This window comes from Herpailurus yagouaroundi, unplaced genomic scaffold, assembly GCF_014898765.1.
Source record: "Herpailurus yagouaroundi ecotype Mexico unplaced genomic scaffold, PumYag 208, whole genome shotgun sequence".
Classification (NCBI taxonomy): domain Eukaryota; kingdom Metazoa; phylum Chordata; class Mammalia; order Carnivora; family Felidae; genus Herpailurus; species Herpailurus yagouaroundi.
This window is the reverse complement of record NW_024412439.1, coordinates 6979000-6998136: the sequence shown is the minus strand read 5'-3', so window position 1 is coordinate 6998136 and position 19137 is coordinate 6979000. Positions and strand designations below refer to the sequence as shown.

At 46.2% G+C, this 19137-nt stretch overlaps 1 protein-coding gene across 1 annotated transcript in view; it reads left to right on the top strand.

Annotated features, from left to right (window-relative positions):
• Positions 1-19137, top strand: part of DNAH9 (dynein axonemal heavy chain 9) — a 311907-nt gene that overhangs the window by 156366 nt on the left and 136404 nt on the right. The window contains exons 36-39 of the mRNA XM_040453174.1: positions 273-434; positions 4764-4960; positions 14222-14384; positions 16430-16553. Of these exons, the coding sequence (XP_040309108.1) occupies positions 273-434; positions 4764-4960; positions 14222-14384; positions 16430-16553 (646 nt within the window). The remainder of the gene's footprint in view (positions 1-272; positions 435-4763; positions 4961-14221; positions 14385-16429; positions 16554-19137) is intronic.

Here is a 19137-nt window from a genome sequence, read left to right as displayed (position 1 = left end):
GGTCCTCAAGGTTTTGAAACCTTGCTGAGACCACATACTATATATTTGCCATTAGGTATGCTTCCTGTCTTTCTGAATCCCAATCTCCACATTATACCAAATGGATGTAGTAAAAGTTATATTTTTGTAGAAATTGTTTATCATGGTGGTCACATGAGTTTTACCTGGAGAAACTTCTAGTCCAGTACCTGTCATGTACCTGGTTTAATAAGTTGTAGCTGTTGTAGTTTTAAATTGTTATTCACATTATTTTTGGTCTACTCTCTATAAAGGGCATTCTCTTCTCCTCTGTGGAGTGTGTAAAATCCACACAGGACCTCGTAAAGCTCTATCTACATGAATCAAGTCGGGTTTATCAGGACAAGATGGTGGAAGAAAAGGACTTTGATCTTTTTGACAAAATCCAGACAGAAGTGGTCAAGAAAATTTTTGATGTGAGTATTGCCCTGAAAAAAAAATTGCTATATATTTGAAAAATAAATATTTCTGCAGACGATCACCCAAATGACAAAATCTAGCTCAGAAATGGGGCAAGGTGGGGGGCAGGAATCAGAGATTAGATAGAGAAAGAAAATCTATCATTATTTTGCTGAGGTGAAAATGGCAGGACAAGAAAAGACATAAATTACCATAGAATTTCAGTGTTGGGAGGGTCTGTGGATTTCATGTGATCCAATTCCTTGTCCCATACTCGCTCATGTCAGTAGCATTTCTCAGACTGGTCATCCCAGTGGATGCATCCTTGAAAATGCATAATCTCATCTTTCCCGGGGGAGCCATTCTGGAGCCACTAATGACTAGAAATTTGAAGCAATTTATTTTTTTTTAAGTTTATTTTTTTATTTTGAGAGAGAGAGAGAGAGAGAGAGAGAGAGAGAGGCAGAGAAGGAGAGAAAGAATCCCAAGCAGGCTCTGTCAGCACGTGGGGCTTGAACTCACGAACCATGAGATCATGACCTGAGCTGAAATCAAGAGTCTGATGTTTGACCGGCTGAGCCACCCAGGTGCCCCTGGAAATTTGCAACAATTTTTATTTTTTTATTTTTTATTTTTTTAATGTTTATTTTTGATAGAGAGAGAGAGAGAGAGAGAGAGACAGAGCATGAGTGGGGGAGGGGGAAAGAGAGAGGGAGACACAGAATCTGAAGCAGGCTCCAGGCTCTGAGCTGTCAGCACAGAGCCCGACGTGGGGCTTGAACTCATGGAACGTGAGATCATGACCTGAACCAAAGTTGGATGCTCGACCAACTGAGCCACCCAGGCGCCCCTGGAACAATTTTTAAATTCGGAAGCTTTGGAACAATTTTAAAGTCTGGAATTTTTTTCTCTCTCTTTCTTTCTTTCTTTCTTTCTTTCTTTCTTTCTTTCTTTCTTTCTTTCTTTCTTTTTCATTTTAATTTATTTGAGGAGAGAGAGTGTGTGTATATGAGCAGGGGAAAGGGGCAGAGAGAGAGGGAGGGAGAATGCGAAGCAGGTTCCACACTCAACACAGAGCCTGATGGGGGGACTCAATCCCATGATCCTGGAATCATGACCCGAGCCAAAAACAAGAGTCAGTCGCTCAACCGACTGAGCCACCCATGCACCCCAGCTGGAAATTTTTTCTAATGATGATCTAAAATTTATTTCCCTGTCCACTCATATTAAGTCTACATGAAACACTTTCAAATATTTCAAATAATATGTCTTGTCCTTCCTGGGTCTTCTTTCCTCCAGACTAAATAGCCTCTGTTCTTTTAGCCACTTCTGACATGGCTTGTTTTCAAACCCAGAGAAATTTGCCATCATCTTGATTACTTTTCCATCAGTTCCCCCCTCTGAGATCGTGGGGTCTGATTTTTCGTCTCACAACCCAACTGGGGTCTGGCCCAAAGCAAGATCATCATTCCCTCTTCTTACATACTATAATTTTGTTACCATTTCCCAAAATTGTCCTCCTAAACTGTTGAACTACGATATACTCCTTAGAAAGAAGGTATCCATGATAAAAATAAGTTGAGAAAGTACTTCATGTTCTATCCCTCTCTTGGAAATACATCGTGCTTTCAGCACATTCAAGCCCCCAAAATCTTGAATAACCCTGATTAATTTGTCATTTCCCACATGTATGAGACCCTCAAACCCTTTTCCATTCATGAAACTTACTAATAATTTGCAGAACGAATGTTCCACAGAATATGCCTTGGAAAGCACTGATCCACGAACGCAGCCTAAGATCGTGTTACACTTCTTTGTGTCACAGTTACCCCACAGCTAACACTGAGCATTCTGGAAGTTGACCCAAACTCCCTAGTTTCCACTCAAGCCACTTGTCCTCTCTCGAACTTAGAAATAACCAGAACTTGTATTGAAATGTACCGTGTTTCCCTGCTCGCCTTGTTGGGTCTAGCACCATATTTTGTCCTGACCAACCTGGGTCTACCTCTGAAGATACTTAGAGTCCATCCCAACCTACATGGCAGCCTTCTGGATCTTGGACAGCATTTTTAAGGAATTTATCTCAGCCTGCTCTTTACTAATATGAACACCCTGAAATGCCTCCCCTTACCATTTTTCTGTGCCCCGCTCTCACATCTTAGATGCCCCTCTGAGCATTGTAGCATTTGCCAATTTATGTGTTCATGGTTGGCTCTGCAAACGCACCTTGACTACTTTCTCCAGCCAGTCTGAGCTGGCACTTTAGACGGACAACTCTCAGCCTTTGAAATCGAGGTTCCTCTGTGGGTCTGTATCCTAAGGACGCATTCTTTTGATCATAGACCCAGATATAATTAATACCATTATCCTTCTCCAACAACCTCTGAAATGCCAGCCAGAATCACCTCCGGCCGCATGAAATCTTGGTATCGGTATTAATGAAAGGTTGCCGGATTTCCACCAAGGAAGTGACACGGTCCTGTTTCCACCATTAAAATCTTAACGTTCTCTGAGAAGTGGCCCTTGTGTGATGTGGCGTCACTATGAAGAAGTCTTTGATTCACCGGGTGCTTGGTTTTCCTCTCCCTCCTGCACCGCCTGGCTCTGATCAGAAAATCTGAGACACATTGTTTTGTTCATCAAAGAGTCTTTGTAGAGTGGGCTTTTCAGAACTGCACTTCAGTCCTTCCTCTGCTAGATCATTCATGTAAATTGACTTCTATCAGGACCAATTCCCAGTATATTAGGCCATGTTCAAACTGGGTAAATGTATTCCCACATCACTTCCCCCACGTGCTTCCTGCAGCTAGCGAGAATGGCTCGCCTGCATTTCATTAAGTCTTACCCGAGTGTCTGGGCATTTACTGCTAATGTGTGGCAAAGACCTAATGGTTTAAAGACTTTCCAGGGCCCTGAAATCACCTTCAAAATACAATAGCTCTTTGATATTTAACTCTTGCCATTTCATTCTTCTTATAAACCAGTCCTGGTTTCTCTGTCCATGTGACTGTCGAACTCACTTCCCCTCCATTAAGTTTGATGCATCTTGCCCATGGGCTTACAAAGCCAACCCTAAGGGACTCATCCCCTGGGTAATGTCCTTGCTGATAAACAGCATGTGTGTTACCTCTTTGGCAGGTGGTTCTCCCAGTCAGAACGTTGGGAGAAAACCACAATGGCAGTGGGGATAGTTGCTCATAATGGTATAGCACTAGGAAACCTGTTTTTTCTCAACTTCCTTCTGCCACCTTTCTTCCTTTCGAAGTCTCTAGCATTCAGGTTTCGGTAAGTAAGTATACAATGGAATACTACTCAGCAATGAGAAAGAATGAAATCATGCCATTTGCCTGAATGAGTGAAATGACTGAGTGAAATAAGTCAGTCAGAGAAGGACAGATATCATATGTTTTCACTCATATGTGGAACTTGAGAAACTTAACAGAAGACCATGGGGGAAGGGAAGGGGAAAAAAAAAACAGTTACAAACAGAGAGGGAGGGAGGCAAACCATAAGAGACTCTTAAATACAGGTAACAAACTGAGGGTGGATGGGGGTGTGCAAAAAAATAAATTAAGGAAAAGATTAGCTGCCTCTTTGATGCTCGGAGGGCACCTTGGTGGTAAGGAGACATAGATGCCGTATCTTTTTAATTAACTGAATTGTACTAGGTATTCATTAAACGTGGTTAGGTCTGCCCTGTGGGCAAGAATTAACACACAATAGGCTCATATCTTTAGGAAAATTGTGTACCATGTACACGCAGGGGGCTCTCCTGTGAATGAACCAGTCACCTAAGGATGGCTCATGGCACATTTTTCAGAAACCAAGTTCTCTGGGCTGAGCCTGTGAGGCTGGGGCTGGCAGCCTACAGTGGGGTGTCTCACAGGAAACAGGAAAGGATATTTTAGGACACTGCTGTGGATTGGGAAGCAGGACTTGTTGGAATGGGTGCGGGGGAGATGAGGCCACTGGTGCATGGACCCCTTCACCTGGCACTGGTCGAAGAGCCGCTGCTTAGCGTAATCTGTCCCTGTGTCCCCATCCATTCCTCTGCCCAGACATGGGCTCTACCTGTGTATGTGGGAAGGGTCCCTCCCACCTTCCGGTTTCGACTCTCAGCCCACAAGGAATAACAAACATCACTCGTGAATTCATGGAGCTAGTAAATGAATGTTAAACATCCACTTCATAGAAGCTTCTCAAGAAAAAGAAAGTGTTGGAAGCAGGACTGATACTTAATTTGCAGGGTGTGTTCAGAGAGAAAAAGCACATGAGGGGTCTTCAATCTGTATGGAACCAGAACTGAGTCTGTAAGGAGGGTCCTTACGCCTGTGTCCCATCACCAGGGTGTTGATGAGATGGTGGAGCAGACCCGAAGCCTAAACATATATTGCCATTTTGCAAATGGTATTGGTGAACCCAAGTACATGCCTGTACAATCGTGGGAACTTTTGACCCAGACTCTGGTGGAAGCCCTGGAGAACCACAACGAAGTCAACACAGTGATGGACCTGGTTCTCTTTGAGGATGCCATGCGCCATGTGTAAGTGTGCTTCCGTTCTTGCCTTTCCTCAGTTGCCTCGTCTTCCCAATGTCAGAGGTCTCATGTGGGCATTTGAGGACACCTCCCTAAAACCAGAAAAAAAAGCAGCTATGCGTCTGCCCTGAAGGTCAAGATGGCGGCCGGTAGAGCAGCGGCTGCAGTGTCTGCCACTGACCCTAGGGGGCAGCAGGATGCTGAACTCAGGCAGCACTGGATGTATTTCCTTGTGTGTCATTTACAATCCCTGGGCATGACCACAGTGACACCAAGGGAAAATTTAAGATCATAAAAGAGGCACCAGAACAGCTCAGAACCCATATCCCCACCCCATACCGGTCGAAGGGCCAACTTTAGAATAATGAGATTGAAGATTTTTGTTTACGTGCTCACAGGTTTCAAAAACTGAATACCCTTCTTAAATGTTATTGCCATCAAATGAATCACTGAGAGTAGTCACCAAGCCTCCCAGACGATGTATACTCACACCAGTGCTGTCCCTGTATTGCTCTACATTCCCCGGTTCAGTCACACCTACCATCCCTCCCTGCCTTCCAAAATCTTTCCACCCTGTCCCCTGGTACCCGTGCACTTCAGCAGCAAAACCCACCTCATCTTTACCTTCTCTGAACCTCCCCTCATTGATGATTCCGAGTGAAACCTCACTGACCCCTGAGTGGAGGAAAGCTCTTTTTGCTTCCCTGTTCTGTGTGCCCCCAGGATCTAGCGAGAACTAAGTACCCTCCTTCTCCCCCACCTCATTTCGATGGCACATTTAAACCATTTCTCTCTTTATCCTTTACAAACCCCACTTCTTCTAAAGCACTGGCAACCGGACATTCATACTCACCACCTCGCCTGTCATCTGCCAACATCCAGTTCCCCCCCCCAACACTTACCGGCTGCCTGGGTGCTTGGACCGTCTTCTCAACTACATCTTTCTCCATGGCTGGCATTGGTCTTGTTAATTCCTGTGGTTGTTTCTCCCATCCCCCACCTCAGCCACTCGCTCTCATGTTCCTACCCTCGCACTTCCATCATCGGTGATGATCCCATCTCCACCATTGCCATTTCGAACGTCCCTCTCTCTGACTTGTACCTCTTACCCTTCCACTCACCTGCTCTACTTCCCATTCCAGGTATCCTTTCTTTACCCAGTTTTATTGAGATATAACTGACGTATAACATGGTATAAGTTCAAGGCGTACAACGTCACGACTTGATATACGTGTATAACACAAAATGGTCATGACAATAAGATTGGGGCACCTGGGTGGCTCAGGTGGCGAAGCGTCCAACTCTTGTTTGGCTCTGGTCACGATCTCACATTTACGGCATCAATCCATGCATCGGACTGTGCACTGAGCATGGGGCCTACTTCGGATGCCCCCTCTCCCTCTCTCTTTGCCCCTCCCCCTTCTCAAAATAAGTAAATAAACTTAAAAAAAAAAAAGATTAGTTAACAGTCATCACTTCTCCTAGTTACCATTTTTTCCCCTTGTGATAAGAGCTTTTAAGATCTGTTCTCTTAGCAACTTTCAAATACACCACACAGCGCTGTTAACTGTAGTCATCGTATTATATCTTACATCCCCAGAACTCATTTATCTTCTATCTGGGATTTTGTATCTTTTGACCACCTTTACCTGATTCCTCACCCCCATCCCTCCAGTCTCTGGCAACCACAAATCTGATTTCTGTGTGTGTGCGTGTGTATGTGTTAGATTCCACATATAAGTAAGATCATATGGTATGTGTCTTTCTCTGACTGACTTCGGGTGGTGTAATACCTTCAAGGTCCTTCTGTGTTGTCCCAGATACAAATATTCCAGTTACTCTTAAACTTCATCAAGACTTCATTTCACGGAGCCAACCACTTTCGCAGACGCCTTTGTCCCTCTGCCTACCATGCCTTTTCTGTCCTCAGCCGTCATAGACTCCCATCATCCTGGTACAGGCTCCCCTAACTTTCCTGGCATAGCATCCACGTGACAAAACCCCATTCTAGTCAAACCCCACTGTCGTCTTATTCCACACCTGCCCCCTAAGCATCTGAAGATCGTGGAAGAAAAACCACAAAAGTTTTGGCTTGGTTTGCTTCATATTTTCAGCCACAGCTACCAAATGGGCCCCTAACGTTGTGGAAACTCCACCTCCCCTACCCTGGGCAGTTTGCTCTCTTGCCCTGCCTGTGCTAATTGCATCGTGTAGTTTTCCGTTCTCAAGCTTCCAGCATCCTTCTCCTCTCTCTGTTCCCAGTTAATGAGCACATGTCTTACTTCACTGCGATAGTGAAAGCAACCAGGAGAGAATCCTCTCATCTCCCCATCATCAAATCTAACAGCCTATCTTCATCCCTCCTGCATCCCACCCACAGATTGTGCCTTCTCTACTGTCTCAGCAAATGAACCATCCCTGTTCCTACCTGAGGCCAATCCCTCCGTGTGCATTCTGGATCCTGACTCTTACCACCTTCTAAGTGACTTTATTCCTTCTGAAATTCAATGATTCTTTCTCCCTCCTTCCTTCCCCCCACCTCCCCCTCCCCCCCACCTCCTCCTTTCTCCCTCTCTCTCTCTTTCTCTTCCCTCCCCTCTTTGCTCTTGTCTCCCCTTACCCCATCTTCATTGATTCAGTAATTGCTTCATCATATGCATCTACATACGAACATGCCAGATCACCCTTATCAAAAACAATAAACTATCCCTTCACTTTTACATCTCTTTCCATCTCCTACCCCCATTATTTTTTGCTCCTGTTCATAACAGCGTTCATCAAAGTGGTTGTCTGTGCTTGTCATACTTTCTCACTTCTCATTCTCTCCTTGACCCATTTCTTATCAATTGAACAAATAAGTTCTTATCAAAGTCACCACGGAGCCACCTCTTGCGAAAGTCAGTTGTCACTGCTGGGTCCTCACCTTGTATAACTTGCCTCTCTGCTGCATTTGTCATGATTAATCACTCTAGTTGTTTGCATCCATCCATCCCTCCATCTATCCAACCATCCAATCCCCCATCTATCCAAGCATCCATCCATCCAATATGTATCTATTGAGTAGGCATAGTATGAGTGCAGGGATCTTTGTTTTATTCACTGCTAGATCTCTAATACCCAGGATAGTGTCTAGAACATAGAAGATCAACAAAAATTCTTAGCATGTCATATGGCATAGGTGATGTAGAGAAAACAGGGAAGAGGGGACAGAGAGTCCTGGGGGCAGGGGGCTGATTGCAGTCTGAAATAGGATGGTCTGGAGGACCTCTCTGGGGAGGCAGCATTGATGTGACACGTAGGAGCCACCCTGAACACAGAACTCATGTGGGCCTAGTGCATGGATCTTTGCATAAGTCATTTCATCTAGTCTTCACAAAAACCCTGAAGAAAGTAAGGTCTGTCATCCCTCCATTACAAATGAGGAAGCTGCAACCCAGAGAGAGAAGAGAAGTTGCCTAGTGCCACACTCCCCAGAAACAGGTAAGCCAAAGCTTACACTAGGGCCCTGTGGCTCCAGCGTGTGTGATCTGGGCTTTCACACTGTGGTACTTGTTCATCTACTTTTCTTTCTCTCCCGGGCCAACGTGAGCTCCTTTTGCTCACGGCTGAATCCCCAGTACCTTGGACAGCGCCTGGTGCCTAGTAGGCGGCCAGTAACCAGGGTTTTAGGATATCTGTTCAGTAACCCTGGGCAGCTTCAGTGGACACGTCCCCTCCTCAGTAACAGCTCTCAGAGCCTGTGTCATCGTCTTGGAATTGAGACAGATCTTTGTCCTTTCAGGGTAAATTTCATTTGAGAGAAGAGCAAGTGAATTCTGTCAATGCGGTTTCCAACATGGGTGATCAAACTCACTAATTCTGTTTACGGGAAAAAACAAGGCTATGAAAACTGGCTTTTCTCCTGAGACTCCTTAAGAGGCTCCAAAGATGGCTTCCAAAGAGAATCTGGAGCTGCATTAGCAATAGCAAAATAACTGGAACAATGAACTGCCTTGAGGGAGGCAGTTCTCAAGATTAAAGTTTATTTGGATGTATCATTTCACATACATTTGTTTAAAAATATCAATGTCTCACGACTTCATCTTTGCACTGCCCTCCCCTCCCCTCCTCGGGCCCCTCACTCCCCTCTGCTGCCCCTACCAGCCAAATAGAGCAGAGGCATCCCCTCATGCCAGAAAATGGAATCAACAGTGAGAAACACAGACAACCTAAGAGTGACAAGATTTGTGGCCTCACATCACACCGCATGGTGCCCGGGGCAGAGGGGTTTGGATTCCCTCCGGGAGGTCCTGATACCTAGGGTGATACCGAGGGTGGGAACAGGGCGAGGCAGAGCAGGACGGAGGCTATGGCACTCCCTGGGAACCCACAGGGCTGGCGGGTGGAGCCAAGGTAAGGGCGTAGGTTCCTAGGTGCAATGAGGCTTATGCTCATTTTGATTCTATCATCCGGCTCTCGGTTCTCGCCACGTGAGTTCTCACCATTTTCTCTGATCTGGCTTCCCTACACCTTTCCCAAGCTCTGCTGCTAACTCTTCCTGCCTCCTTCTGTGCTGAACCCAACCATGGAGCACCGCATTGCGGGGATGGGCACAGGCTCCGAAGACAGAGTCAGACCCGCATTCAAATCCCGGTTCTGCCGCTAATTGGCTTCGGTATTTTTCAAGGGACACTGAACTTCCCCGAGCCTCAATTTGTCCTCTGGGAAGCGAGGATAGTAGGAATGCCTACGTCGTGCGCCTATGTTGTGGCAATGAGTATACAGTGCTTTGCGCTCAACACAGAGTCCGTAGGTTTAGTCTTTTTCTTTGTGCTGTTATGTCCTTAACGGTACCATTTTGCTCTCCTACTGGCTTTCTCTGCCGCCTCAGCAGATTCTTGTTGTGCCTTTCCTTAAAGCCTCACACCGGGTCTTTTCCCCTGCTTGTGGCATAACCTTAACGTTTTTCTTTGTTTATTGGCTCCCACATAGATTCTTTGTTCTGCCTCTTCTTTCTCTTAGCATCACTTGACAAAAAAGGAACTTTAGATGTACTTCTCTTGTGCCCCTTCCTTTGTGCATCCTGTCCATTCTCTAGGGCGTGAGTGTGCGTGGGGGTGTGCGCGTGCATGTGCCTGAGTGTGTGCGTGTGTCGGCTTCGGTGAGCCCGCTTCCTCCAGCTGTGCTGTGGTACATCTTTGGCTTTTGTCTTTAATCTCACAGAAATTCAGTAATGGGCTTAACTTAGACTCTGCTGGTTTGCTTGCCCAGGAGTCCTTCAGAATATTGATCCTCTTTTTTAAATTTTGTAATTTGAATGCAGAGTCCTTTGCCCTCGTCAGAGGTTGTTAATGAATCCCCAGCTGGAGTCTAATGCTGACAGTTGCAGACTCAACCGTTCTTCTCCGGAAACTTCAGCACTAATGATGCATTTCCCATTTAGATATTGAATAGCAGGGACCATGCAAAGCTGAGGTCAGGCCTTCCAGCCTAGAGGGGGTGTTGGGCGGCCCAGAGAACCCAGGTGAACTTCTTCTCCAAATAGAGGGCCTGGATATGCTTCTCCTTTCATAATTGCCGCCAGGCGCCCTCTAACATAGTCACAAAGCAGGTGAGTCCTTTCACCTCACATCCCCCCAGATGTGATGCTGACTGGAAGGTATTTGTTGTGCTATTTGAGTTTAACTAAAATTTATTAAATGCCTTCAGTGTGCTAGCATTATAGAGGATACAAGACGAGTTATACATGCACCTTCTTCCAGGGCCTCGAAACTAGGACTTAATAAGGGACCCAGAGAAGTGAAAAGCCATCTGATACAAGGGAGAGTATAAGTATCACAATTAAAGGATTCTAAAGGGGAAAAGCAAAATCATAAAAGAACTAAGGATAGGTCAGTAGATAATTCCTAAATTCTTAGGGGAATTAATTTTAACTATAAAACTCAGTGACTTATAATTTTAAGACCAGAAAGCTAGGATTTTCCACACATCAAAAAATACATTAAGACCAAAAGGTAAAAGTGACAAATTGGAGGGACATTTCAGAGCATACATACCTAAGGGGGGTCTTACAAATCTAGAACACTTCAATTAAGAAGTGGGAACTTGGGGTACTTGGCTGGCTCAGTCGGAGGAGTGTGCAACATTTGATCTCAGGGTTGTGAGTTTGAGCCCCGTGTTGAGGGTAGAGATTAAACAAAAAGACAAAAAGGGGGGGGGGGGCGCTGGACATGAAAAGGAAATTTGTAAAAGAAAAAATATATAATGATAAGAAAGATGTTCAGTTCCCTAAATAATGAAGAAATAAAAATTAATATTTTCAACCACGCAACCGGCAGAGATTTAAAAATATGTATATAAGACCCCGTGTCCACAAGAATGGGGGCCAGACTCTCCTATCGGCTGATAGGTGGGCATTGTTGACTGACCTGCAGCCCTGCTAGGGTTTCCTTCTCAGTAGCAAACGCATCCCACAGGAGACAGGAGGCAACGAACACCCAGAGACATTTAGGTTATCGACGCTGATTATGACCCAGTCATCAGTATGTGCCAGAAATTTTGCAATTAGTGAGAAAATCAAGCCACAGAAGGTTTAACCTCATATATGCTCATAGTTTGTTGACACGTCAAGCCCCAGAACTCTCCCCGTGCCCCAGCCTTTTTTCCAAATGGAGCTTAGCTACCCTTGGGCCTCTCCACCCCTGATTACCATTACTTAATGTGAATACGGGATTTGTCACTGTAACATCATGAACACAAGGTAGAGACACAGGCTTATAACCTGTGCTGTTCAATCTCAGATGTCCACTCTGCTGTGTTTGGTCAGACTCCACCTGAGGTCTTGTTCTGTGTACCCCTTCAGTTCCGAGGTCCCCAACACCTGTTGTCTCATCCTTATTTTACCCGTTTCTCCACCATGCCTTGGTCACTGTGTTACGTTTTCCCCAAATTTTTAACATATTCTAATTCAACTCACATGATCTAGCATAGGCTCACCTTTTGAAATAAGAGATCCACATTTTGATCCATCGGCTGGACCTAAGTCGACCGCAAATTGTTGCCCCCATTCTGGGGTCTGGGGCAGGCAGTTTTTCACTACGTATCAAAGGTCGTGAAAATCGCCTTACTGTTTGACTTGGCAGTGTTACCTTTTTTTAAGCTTATTTATTTATTTTTGAAAAACAGAGTGAGCAGGAGAGGGGCAGAGAGAGAGAGAGGGAGAGAGAGAGAGTTCCAAGCAGGCTCCACACTGTCAGCACAGTGCCTGATATGGGGCTCGAGCCCACAAAGGGTGAGATCATGACCTGAGCTAAAACCAAGAGTCGGACACTTAACTGACCGAGCCACCCAGGGGCCCCTTGGCAGCTTTACTTTTAGGAGCCCGTCCTGTGGGCGTGACAAGAGGTAGAAACTAAAAATAACTTAAATAGCATTATTTATGGCTGGAAAATGTTGGAAACAATCTAAATATCCAGTAGTAGTCTATTGCAGACAAGGAATTTATTCTATGCATTGGAATATTGTCCTACCATTAAAAGCATGGCCTAGCGGGGTGCCTGGGTGGCTCAGTCTGTTAAACGTCCAACTCTTGGTTTCGGCTCAGGTCATGATCTGGCTGCACAAAGCCTGCTTGGGATTCTCTCTCTTTCCCTCTCTCTCTGCCCCTCCCCGACTTGTGCCGTCTCTGTTTCCCTCGAAATAAATAAACTTAAAAAAAAAAAAAAAGCACGGTTTAATGATTACTCAGCAGCATAGGGAAATAATCACAGAACATCACTAAATGGAAAAGTGGTCTCAAAACACTGTTTAGTGTATGACGTGAGCCCAGTTTTGAAAACAGGATAGATACACATATTGAACTTCCACAGGTAATGGGTGTAGATACGCATAAATATATACTTACAAACATACAGAAGGGCATACGGTTAATGTCAATGGTGTTTATTGCTACCTAGTAAGTTGTAGCTTTTTTCTGTATTTTATGCATTTTTCACAATGAATAGTTATTGTTTTTAAGATGAGGAAAGCAAGGGGGGCAACCGGATGGCTCCGTCGGTTATGCGTCCTGCTCTTGGTTTCAGCTCAGGGCATGCCCTCCCCGTTCATGAGTTCGAGCCCCGCCTCGGGCCCTGGGCGGATGGTGCGGACCCTGCTTGAGATTCTCTCTCTCCTTCTCTCTCTGCCCCTCCCTTGCCTGTGTCCACGCTGCCACTCGCTCTCGCTCTCTCAAAAATTAAGTAAATAAATACAAAGACAAGGAAGGGAATGGAAACTATTGTCATAAAGGGTGTAGGTCCCTTGCATAAGGTAAGTACACAGTGCTGAGGGGAACGGAGAATGTGGAAGAGGGTCTGTGGATGGCCTGAAGGAAGGAGAGCATTTGCGGAAGGCTTGCGGGGCAGGCAGAGGAGGGTCCTCTGCAGAACGCAGTCTGAGCCCAGGGCCTGGGAACGTTTCGCCATCGCTGGGTGGGAATATGGTTACTGAGAGAGGTGAGCGTTGCTGCAAGGGGAAGAATCCAGAAGCCAAGGAAGTGGGTGTCTTGTGCCCCAAGAATCTCCGAGCGCTCATTGCAAGAGCATCCGTGCCTAGGGCTCCCCGTCATTCTGCCGACTTCAATTTCGCTCCTCCTTTTTAACAAATTTTTTTATTTTGTAATGTCTATTGATTTTTGAGAGAGAGAGAGTACAAGCGGGGTGGGGACAGAGGGAGAGAGAGAGACACTGAATCCAAAGCAGACTCCAGGCTCCGAGCTGTCAGCACAGAGCCCGACCCGGGGCTCGCACCCACAACCCGTGAGATCATGACCTGAGCAGAAGTCGGACGCTGAACCGACTGAGCCGCCCGGGCACCCCGTTGCTCCTTCTTTCTTAAGAGGAGCAAACAATTCTGTTCCCGCTTGTCCTCTAGCCTCCCCTGAATGTTTTTTCTTCTTTTCTCTTTTCCCTGCCCCCTCCTCCTGCCTGAAAGCACAGGCAGGTGAGGCAAAGCGCCATGGAGGTGTGGCAGTCAGGCCGGGCTGGGGAGGGGACGGAGCGTGAGTTGGGGTCCCCTCCCATCCTGCCTGGCTGCCATGAGCTCTTCCTCCACTGCCACCTGGTCACAGAGGGTTTGGCTTAAAGCAAAGCCGTTGACAACCTCCATCCATCCACGGTTATGCGGGGACCGTGTAACTCACGCTTCCTGCACCTCCGCTCACAGTGTGCCTCCTAGGAAGGTTCCGGCGCGGTGCGTGCTCCTCGCGGGAGGGGTCTGATCAGAGCCGTGGACCTTGCTCCTTCTCCGCAGCTGCCACATCAGCCGCATCCTGGAGTCCCCGCGGGGAAACGCTCTGCTGGTTGGCGTGGGTGGGAGCGGCAAGCAGTGTCTGACCAGGCTTGCGGCTTTCATCAGCTCCATGGACGTGTTCCAGATCACGCCGTGGAGAGGCTACCAGATCGCGGACTTCAAGGTGAGTGACAGCCCCCCTGCAGCCACCCACAGCTTCCTGTCCCCCTTCCTAGCTCTTCACGCGCCTCGCTTAGACCCTCCCCGTAAGGTTCTGGGCCATTCGCTTCTTGGGTTCAGGGCTAGGGACGTGAGGGGCTCTTTTCTCATTGGGCTCAGGTCTGCAGACCTCAGCTGCTTCAGCTCGGTCCCTGGAACCTCAGTTCTCACCGGAGCAGGGGCACATCTATGTGACGTTTAGCGCACGGCTCGCTAGCCCCTGTGGGAGGCTTCGAAGGAATTCTGACAGTCTGCCCAAGTTCTGTAAGACATCCATATTTTAAAGGAAAGTTCCTGTAACCTCCAGCTACCAGGAGCTTCAGTGACATTTCCTGGTCCCGACATTTTTTTTTTTCAACGTTTATTTATTTTTGGGACAGAGAGAGACAGAGCATGAACGGGGGAGGGGCAGAGAGAGAGAGGGAGACACAGAATCGGAAGCAGGCTCCAGGCTCTGAGCCATCAGCCCAGAGCCTGACGTGGGGCTCGAACTCACGGACCGCGAGATCGTGACCTGGCTGAAGTCGGACGCTTAACCGACTGCGCCACCCAGGCGCCCCTCCTGGTCCCGACATTAAGCACTTAGCAGCCACAATGCAAGCTCTGGAAAGTGGGGAAAGGCATTTATCCAGCCTTCAGAGGTCACTTTGCCCAGCCCCCTCCCTTTTGTACATGGTTACAGTAGAGGCAGGATTGGGAGTCCTGATGTAATATTATACCAGGACGCTGCCCGTACTGTCCCTGGGAGAATTCCCGCCAGCGTGGGGCCAGACCTACCCACCTGCCTTCAGATCTCTCCGCCAGTGGCACCCACTGCTGACTCCGGAGCCACACACACTCCAGCCTCTCCATGACTGGCTGGATCTGAGGTCATAGACCATGGTCACGTGAGACCAGTCTTCAGCGGTTCCCCCCCAAAAAGTGAATAAGTTAGTGCATATGAGAAACACATGTTCACAGAATGATCTAAGACAGCGGTTCTCTACCTCAACTGCATCCTGGAATCCCCTTCAAATCATGCTGGTACCTGCACCCCACCTTCCAGAAATTTCCACGTAACTAGTCCAGGGAATGGCCTGAGTGTCGGGACTTCTGAAAGCCTCCCCCAGATGGCTCCAGTGAGAGTTGAGAAGCCTTGTCTTAGCTAATTCCGTCAATGCACAAGGTTGAGAGCAGTCGATATTCAAGGAAGTTCACTAACTTTAAAGGGGGATTATATAGAGGACACAAAGGTGCTCTGCTGTAAAGAAATGCACGAGGCTCTTAGAAAAGGAGCTTTGAGTGGGGCAAGGGAGAAGAGCAGGATCAGAGACTGGCACCAAGCTTTGCGAGAGGGATACAGAGAAGGAACCGAGATTGACTAAGCTGGAAAAATTCAGGGCTTGGCATCCTAGCCCAAAACTTCATCTACCTGTAGTTTTGACTGGATGTAATTTCCTACAAGATGATTGTGTGTGTGTGTGTGTGTGTGTGTGTGTGGTCCCCAGTATATTTTATTCCAACATAAGGCTTTTGCTGGAGCGAGTCATGAGGACACAAGACACTGCTGGCATAAGATGTATTCATCACCCAGGTCGGTATCCCCAAGAACATGACTCCTCTGTCAAGGCCAAGAGCAGTTGCTTGCCTCCTGGGGAAGGTCATTCACTTGCATGATGATATGAGTAATACAGGTGAACAGGAACCATCTCTGTCCCTTTGGGAAGCTGTTAGCTCTTTGCACAAAGCAGGAGCCCCAGAGGCCAGTATAGGAGCCACAATGGTTGTAGAATTGAAGATCATCGCTATTTAATTTTACTCGTCCATCTCTATTGGGATTGAGGCAGGGAATGAGGCGTACTTTCCTTACTTTCAGGACAAGATGGCACTCCTTCCTACTTTCCATTGCTGCTTCACTTTATCTCCCATTAAAGTAGATAAGGAAATGGTCTCATTCCTAACGAGTGGCTTGGAGACCTCTTTCAGTAAGGCCGTCTTCCCAGAGATCTCTAATATTGATTGTTTCCACAGATGGACCTGGCCAGTTTGTGCCTGAAAGCTGGGGTGAAGGGTCTCAGCACGGTGTTTCTCATGACCGATGCCCAAGTGGCTGATGAGAAGTTCCTTGTGCTCATCAATGATCTCTTGGCATCTGGTAAGAAACCCTTTTCTCTTGAGTGTCTCTGCTAAATTCCCCCTGGCGTCAGAGTCACCCCAAGGTGGCCCAAGGTCCGGAGAGCTAGGCCATAGAAATAAGGAAGAAACTAGAAGAGGACTGGTTCATTAAGGTCCTTAGAGCTAGTCCTGTGCCTGGTATCCTGGCTCCTTCCATTGCAAAACAGGCAATAATCTTGGGGCTTTTTTTGGAACTAGATCTGATTATTGGGAAAAGAACATGTTAAGGGTCTGCCGATCTCCTGAGCCCAGGGGGAAGGTGCTATTCTCTTCCCGTATTCAAGAGAGAAACTAGATAGAATGTGTGCAATATTTCAAGTAGGTTAGGCATTGGCCAGAAGAGACACAGAATTTGCACATGCAAAACTTACGCAATAGGGCAAGATTCGTTTGCCAATTTAATTGAGGATTCAGAACCTTAGGCAAAGTAGAAGCAACAATAGATGTAGGATATCCCTAAAATGGGGGCACCTGGGTGGCTCAGTCAGTTAAGTGTCAGACTCTTGGCTCCAGCCCTGGTCATGATCTCACAGTTTTGTGAGTTCGAGCCCCCATCAGGCTCTGTGCCAGCAGCATGGAGCCTGCTTGGGATTCTCTCCTTCTCTCTCTCTCTCTCTCTGCCCCGTCCCCACTCACACTGTCTCTGTCTCTCTCAAAAAAAATAAATTAACTTAAAAAAACAGAATTTCCTTTAAAAAAAAAAGGGGGGGGGATATCTCTAAGCTGGTTTCCTTGGTTTCCCAAAAACTTGACAGAGGCTGTCCACTGTCCTGTGACACCATCAGTGCAAGAGAGGACTTCAGTGGAAAGTTCGATTCTGATACTTTACTGTCCTTATTTACTCAGGAATTCAGGAATTATGTGAACCATTCTGGGTTAAAAAAAATTATACACACACACATGCATGTATATAAACATAATGCAAGATATATATAAATGTATACACCCAAGAATGTAAGACAATATATTACTTAAATTATGCATTTACAGAAATTGGAGGTGTATATTTTTGCATTTATATTAATTAAACATAGAATATGCTTTCCTGGCTCTTAAGCCAAATTCAGCATCTGCAAAACTACCTCTTCATCAGGGTTAAGAAAACAAAGTCAATGCACAGATGTTCCAGAACAAAATTACTGCCTCTAGCTTTTCAGCATTTCAGAAAGCCCATGTATCCACAGTCCAACCCCTGGCTCTCTGACTAAATACTCTTTAGTTTATGAAATCCAAGAACCACGATCACAGTATATTTCTCCATAGTCTATCCCATGCCATATGTAATTTATTTCAAGGTGTCTTCTGCTATGCAGTCCCTAGGAACTTCACTGCTTCAGGATCATTGTCCGCTTCAAATTTTGTATGCTTCTATCCCACACCATTTTCCCATCACCCCTGAAGAACCAGTGGTCCCTGGTCCCCATCATGCTCTAGCAGACTCTGTGAGCAACCTTTGGATTGTTTCTGATGAGGAACAGAGTCCCAGGCTCCTTACTGTGCCAGCTCCAAGCCTCACACAGATTTCTACCATAAAGTTACCTTCATATGCAGGAGTTTGCCTTACTTATTCCTTTTCTCCTCCCATCCGCTCTCCCCATTCTTAGAGCCACCATCTTCTACGACAGTATTCCACCTACAACATTGCCTCACCTTTTATTATTTTACTAAATAACGAGAGTGTGTCCAGTGGCTCTCCCACCCTGCACCCTGAAGTCTAATTTCAAAGAAGGTGAAATTGTGCTTCCAAAAACTTACAGCTCTGGAGATACCAGGCACGTTGCCAGCCTCACCCTGTATCGCATTTGGCCCCATCCAGCCAGGTCACCTCCTCCTAAAATAATGTCTGAGACACAGAAATTGATATGCTTTTACCAGTTGAAATTTTGTTTCTCAATTAAGTATTTTTAATTTTTCATTTGGAAGGCAACTGTTTCTTTTCCAAGTTGAAATGAATTTCTGAAGCCCTGCTCAGTGAAAGCATAATGCAATCAGCTTGCTCCAAAGCCATGAAGTTTCAAGCTCACATTTCTCTTTTAAGGCTTCTGTATAAAAATAAGACTTACATACACGTGTTAAAAAGAGATGCAATTAAAAGTAATGCTTTTCTAATATTCCTCCCTTTCTTCTTAACCACTTTGACAGGGAGAACAAGAGGCTATCTCAGTTCTAATTTTCCCTCTCAACTAAATAATTGCTAGAAATTAACTGACTGCCAGTCCACAGAGGGCTTTGGGAATTCCTCAGAACCTCCCCATCCCCTTCATGTTTGAATTTTGTGGGGTTGTGCAATCACTCCACTCTTGGATAACACAGTGCAAACTGTAACACTATGTCAGGCTACCTTGCCATGAACTCCTCCCTCCATAGTTATCCACAAGTCCTGTTAGTTTAGAGATATAAAGGTACAGTGGAATGTATTACACTGATTCAACCCTCCCCAAAAACACCTTTCTCAATGACCTACTAATCTCACGCCATAGGCTATCTGGCTTCTTCCCACATATATTTTTTTTTGAGAGAGAGAGAGAGAGAGAGAGAGAGAGAGAGAGAGAGAGAGAGAGAGA